The sequence below is a fragment of the Lactuca virosa genome, chromosome 3 (assembly GCF_052849685.1).
Source record: "Lactuca virosa cultivar CGN04683 chromosome 3, Lactuca_virosa_CGN04683_v6, whole genome shotgun sequence".
NCBI lineage: Eukaryota > Viridiplantae > Streptophyta > Magnoliopsida > Asterales > Asteraceae > Lactuca > Lactuca virosa.
In genome coordinates, this window is record NC_136428.1 from 8,797,260 (window position 1) to 8,803,712 (window position 6,453).

General features: G+C 35.1%; 1 protein-coding gene across 1 annotated transcript; it reads left to right on the forward strand.

The window, feature by feature from the left end:
* Positions 1-3,858: 3,858 nt before the first annotated feature.
* Positions 3,859-5,684, forward strand: LOC145165185 (AT-hook motif nuclear-localized protein 24-like). The gene has a single exon (XM_079083868.1). The coding sequence runs from the start codon at positions 4,385-4,387 to the stop codon at positions 5,294-5,296; it is 912 nt and encodes a 303-aa protein (XP_078939994.1). The 5' UTR covers positions 3,859-4,384; the 3' UTR covers positions 5,297-5,684.
* Positions 5,685-6,453: the final 769 nt, after the last annotated feature.

Below are 6,453 nucleotides of genomic sequence, written 5' to 3' on the forward strand. Positions count from 1 at the left end.
CCCAAGGTTTTTCCAAAGCAAATGATTCTTGAGTCTGCCGTCTACAAAAATCTCTTTATGGCTTAAAGCAAGCCTCTCGTAACTGGTACCACAAGCTGTCCAAGTTTCTCCTCAGCATAAAATTTCGCCAGTCCAAAGCCGATCATTCGATTTTTTTGCAAAATCAGGATGGAATTTTCACAGCCATCCGGATTTATATCGATGATGTGATTATAGTTGGTGATAACATCGATCAAATCCAAAAGATCAAAGGGCAACTTGACAAATCTTTTAGTATTAAAGATCTTGGGCAATTAAAATATTTCCTTGGTATTGAAGTTGCAAAAACTTCAGATGGCCTAGTTTTGAGCGAACGGAAATACATTCTCGACATCCTCGAGGACAGTGGTCTGTTGGGTTGCAAACCCAGTGCTTTTCCTATAGAACAAAACCTAAAGCTTGATCACCGAGAGGAAGAAGCTTCAGTCGACGCTAGCCAATATCGCAGAGTCATTGGTCGTCTCCTATATCTCCAAGCCACTCGACCAGATGTTACATATGCCGTTAACTTATTGAGCCAGTTTGTATCCGATCCTCGCGAAAGTCACATGCATGGAGTTACACGGGTACTCCGATATTTGAAGGGAACCGTAGGCCATGGGATTCTTTTACCTCACGAAGGTGAACCTGTTTTGACAACCTTCTGTGATTCTGATTGGCTTGGTTGTCCATACACAAGACGTTCACGTATAGGATACTTACTCTTACTTGGTGGTGCCCCCATTTCCTGGAAAACCAAAAAGCAATCTGTGGTCTCTCGTTCCTCAGCTGAAGCTGAGTATCGAGCAATGGCGTCGACGGTTAGTGAAATTCTATGGGTGAGGTGGCTTCTCAAGGATCTACAAGTCGTAGTTGATAAACCCACGAGTCTTTTCTGTGATAACCAGGCAGCTCGCCATATTGCAAGCAATCCAGTTTTCCACGAGCGTACAAAACATGTTGAAATGGATTTTTTTTTCGTTTGTGAACGAGTTACTTCTCGTAAGATTGCCTTGTTGAAGATCGACAGCAAAACTGCAGGTGGCTGATTTGCTCACCAAAGCTCTTGGTGCCAATCAACTCCAGTTTCTACTTGGCAAGATGGGCATTTTCAACTTGCATGCTCCATCTTGAGGGGGAGTATTAGATATTATTATATATTGATGGATAATTGTTGATTGGGATGTATTTATCTTTTCCTATTGTTTAGGTCTAGTTCGTTGTTTTCTGATTTCAGTATTTAAACTTCTTGTTTCTCACCTTAGGTGATTATCAATCAATAACATAATGTTTCTTTGATACCATCGGAATTTTAGTTGGATACTATTCATAATTTTGCAAAAATAAAAAATAAAAATAACCATGATTGTGTTCGAGGCATATATATATAAAATAAATTATTAAGGTATGATCAAGGGTGATTGTGCTAGGAGTTATAAGGATAAAAAATGACATGAAAGAACATCTTGATGGAGATGGAGGTTATACCAATGTAGATACCACAAAGAAACATCCATCTCTCGACATTAGTACCAAAGATTGGTAGACATTCGTCAATGAGTTGTATACAACTCTCAAGTACATGTGTTGCTCTAGTTTAAATAAAAAATGGAGCATTACTACCATATACAGGTTATTACAACATTTCATCTTACACACAACAAATACATGAAGAAGTAAGCCAATATGTTAGTATTATATATAAGTTTATTAATAGTTATTATGAAATCCTAGTAATAGTTACATTTGGCTCTTTATAGGCAAAAAATGACAACACCCTAGATATATGGGTATATACATTCATGTTACATACTTTGGCATTTTTATAACATCCTACAATTTATGTGTGTTGTATGTTTGATGCATTTGTGTGTTGTGTGTACGATGCAAGAAAATAGCAATTTACGTCCATGATTTGTCTAAAGAGGCAATATACTTCCATGAATTATTTAAAATATCAATGAACTTCCATGATTTGTTTAAAATAGTAATGTACTTCCACGGTGTATTTAATAGCAATGTACTTCCATGAATTGTTTAAACAACAATGTACTTCCAAGGTTTATTTAAAATAACAATGTACTTCCATGATTTGTTTAAAATGGCAATGTACTTCCACATTTTATTAAAATAACAATGTACTTCCATGATTTGTTTGAAATAGCAATGTACTTACACGATTTATTTAAGAGAGAAATGTACTTCCTTGATTTGTTTAAAAATACAACATACTTCATGTGTGTTGTGTTTGATGTATGTGTAAATTGTATGTTTAATGTAAGAAAATAACAATTTAATTCCATGATTTGTTTAAAATAACAATCTACTTCTATGATTTGTTTAAAATAAAAATGTACTTCAAATTTTTGGTTGCATTGCTTTTAGTAACAATGAATTGCAAATACCATATATGTTGATATATTTGTTAACTTAATATAATTTTTATTCCAGAAAAAATCAATATGAGCTAACGAAAATGATTGATGAAATTGATGAATCATCGGTAGATGAGGTTGAATGTCTTGATCGTGCTCTTGGGCAAAAACATGGTTACATACGAGGTGTTGGTCACAATCTTACAAGTGAATCCCCCAAATACCCCGATTATGAGTCAAGTTGATTTACACAAAGATAAATAGCAACAAATGCATAATGAACACACTAACACTTAACTCATCAATTCACTCAACATTTGCAACAAATTCAACATAGAGAGACGTTAACTCATAACCCTAATTACCGATCCTCACCCGTCACAATTCCAATTTGATCCCTCACAAATGAAAATGAATTCAAATACCGAAGAAATTGATGAAAACGAAAAAGAAAGTGATAAGAATTAGTTTGGTTTTTAGTAAACATTTTATGGTTTGTATAAGATTTGAATGGGTTTGTTTTGTATGAAAATATTTTCTATTAGTTAAGTGTTTTAAAATGTAATGTTTATATTTATAAAGATTGAAAGCTAGTTTTTATAAAAACTAAAAAATGAACAAAAAACATGTAAAAAAATCAATCAACCTAGTGGTTATCCTGACGACATTTCTCTATATATAAAAACATAAATAAAACATGCACATCGGCTATCTCAATGAAACATCATCGCGATAAAGTCGATGAAATATCATCGCAAAAGTGGTAACATGTAACAACGACATGTCATCGGAAAAAGTAATAACTAATCTTTTTTTAGTAGAAATAATTATCACTGAAAATTTAACGATGACATGCAGTTGACAAATGGGCATCTATGCTGGCAAAATCTGTATCAACGAAAGTTAAGAACTATACCGACAAAGTCAAGTTGATAACATGTGTCGATATAGCCTATGTAACGACACTTGGATTCATGCATCAGACAAAGGTCGTCGCCATAGGCCCTTTTTGGTGCAGTGTTTGTCCCTAACTCACCGGAGTATAACATGTCTCGGTGTTTCGAAGAACAAATTTTTTCAACATACGTTTGGCATATTAGATCAAGAAATTAAAATAAAATGTTCATCCAACTTAATTTTATTTGCAATTGAAGAAAAAAACACCTTGGAAGAACTATACTTAAATTCATTTTTTACTTTAGATGCAAAACTTTAAATAATAAATCATTTGTAGAACCAATGTCAACATAAATTTACACTATGTTCAATAACTATTTTAACAAATAAAGCGTGAAATATATTTTTAGTATTGCAAGTTGAAATTAACAATTTAAAATATACAGTCAAACACCTATTAATAAACGTAATATTGTTTTAAATTATATATTAAATTAAATTAAAAAGTATTGTAAAAAAATAAAATAGATAAGGAACAAAATTGGGGTCTGATTAGAACATTGTGTTGTCAAACGTAACATTTGGGAAATAAATGGTCTGCGTAGAGGATCCACCGATCCTCCCAGGTACTCATCATCCAACTCCAACCCCTTATCTAAATCTAAATCTAAATCTAACCCTAACCCATAAATCCTCTAATCTCTATCAGCATACAGTAGAGAGAGAAACCCGGGATTAAATTAAGAGAGAGAAACCACAAAAACCCACATCATTCTTCCTAATTCTCAACCGCATATGAATCTCTTTCAAGTAACCTAGATTTCCTCCCATGGGAGCATCCTATAGTTACTCTTTCATCTTCATCATTCACTCATCATCGCTTCTTAAATAGGATTTTGGTGGATCTTTGATGTTCGATATTCTTCTTCTTCAGCTTTCCTCGGTTGAAACTCAATCAACCATAAGCAAGAAAGAGTGAATCTTGGTCAAAACCCTATTTTCTCAACTTTCTTGCTGTTTGATAGCTTAATTCTTGAGGGTTTCCAATCTGAAAGAGTTTGAAGCTTGGACTACTGGACAATCGATCGAGATCAATGGATCAGATAACGGCATCAGCGCACGGACACTCTCTTCCTCCCCCTTTTCATACAAGAAACTTCAATCTGCATCAGTTTCAGCAACAAAATTCTGAAGATGAACAAAGTGGTACGAGTGGTCTCAACATGGCAGGTCATAAAAGAGACCGCGACGAGAAGAACAACGATGATATGTTAAATGGCAGCGGTGGCGGCGGCAGTGAAGGTAAAGAATTAGAAATCTCACGGCGGCCAAGAGGAAGACCTGCAGGTTCCAAGAACAAACCCAAACCCCCGATCATCATCACAAGAGACAGCGCCAACGCACTTAGAACCCATGTCATGGAAGTCGCCGATGGATGTGATGTGATGGAAAGCATCGCCACCTTTGCACGGCGGCGCCAGCGTGGTGTCTGCATTATGAGCGGTAGCGGCACCGTCACAAACGTTACTCTCCGACAACCCGCATCACCAGGTGCCGTCGTCACATTGCACGGTCGATTCGAGATCTTGTCGTTATCAGGTTCTTTCCTCCCTCCACCAGCTCCACCTGCGGCCACGGGGTTGACTATTTACTTAGCTGGCGGACAAGGACAGGTGGTTGGTGGAAGCGTTGTGGGGGCACTTCTAGCCGCCGGACCTGTGGTAATCATGGCGGCATCGTTTAGCAACGCCGCCTACGAAAGACTCCCTCTTGAAGACGAAGAAAGCACTTTACCATTGCAAGGTGGTTCATTAGGATCTCCGGGAGACATGACTCCACCACAACAGCAGCAGCAGCAGCAACAACAGCAACAACTATTAACAGATCCTTCACTCTTCCAAGGCATGTCTCAAAACCTACTCAACTCAATTCAATTACCAAACGACGCTTACTGGGGCAACGGCGGCGGTGGTGGAGGTGGTGGTGCTGGTCGTCCTCCATTCTAACACTAGATCGATCTCAGACATGGAATGTACGTACATCATCAGTTCTTTTGAAAACCACACACAAGAAGAATTGATTGAAATATCAAAATACCCGAAACAAGATTTAGGACGTTTATGTTATTTAGAGGATTTGAACTGTTGAGCAAGATTTCAGGTTTCATTCTTTTACCCTTTTCTTCCTAATTTATGTCCAACTCTTTTGTTTTCTTGATCTGGTTTTGGTTAATTAGCTGTTCTCAGTTTGATATTATTATTGTTAATTAATTAAGATGATCATCATATGCATGTACTTTGATTGAAACATCTTTGTGAATTGTAGCTTCTATCATTGGTGATCATGATCAGTTGGATAGATAATTCTTGCTATATATATAATTCAGATTCAAAATTTCAAGTCCCGATAACTTGGAGCTGGTTATTAATTTAAATCTTACACTTGAACATGTATGTCAATTAACTCACCAGACATAATATGTGGATCTTTCTAAAAATTTATACGTTCTAATTAAATTCTTTCTCTTATATCATTTAAATAAATTGATAATGTAAAGGTGCTAGAATGATCACTATTCTATGTGTCTTATCGGAATGAACATCTATCTTCATATCATTGAAAAAATGATACAATTAAAAGTTATATATATAAATTAACAGGTGAAATAATTGGTAGTACACCCATTATCCTCATACATAACTCATAATCTCTGAACTTTTCTTCTTTGTAAACGTTTTTAATGACTCGTTTTCTAGTGATAGATTCATAAAGGTTAAGAAGTTTTAAAATCTTATAAATTTTAATTTAGAGGTTATTAATTCATAACTTCCATTATTTCATTAAGCTGATATAAAGATTATTAGAGTTGCACTCAGAGTATGTCTCCAAACATGACACCATTAATTTCTAATTTACTTTCTTTAAAAAAAATTGTGTAACAAATTGTTTTATAGCGAATGATATGTTTCATGACTACTGATACAAGATGAGAAGTTTGAACACCCAATTATAGATATTTGTAAGCCACTAATAAATTATAATAAGCTATTTTTTTAATGATACAAAAGTTATAATTATATTCGAATTCAAAGTTCAAACTACAAGTGAATAGGATAATACAGTAGAAAATGTATTATTGGTTTCATTAACCATGCACACTCCA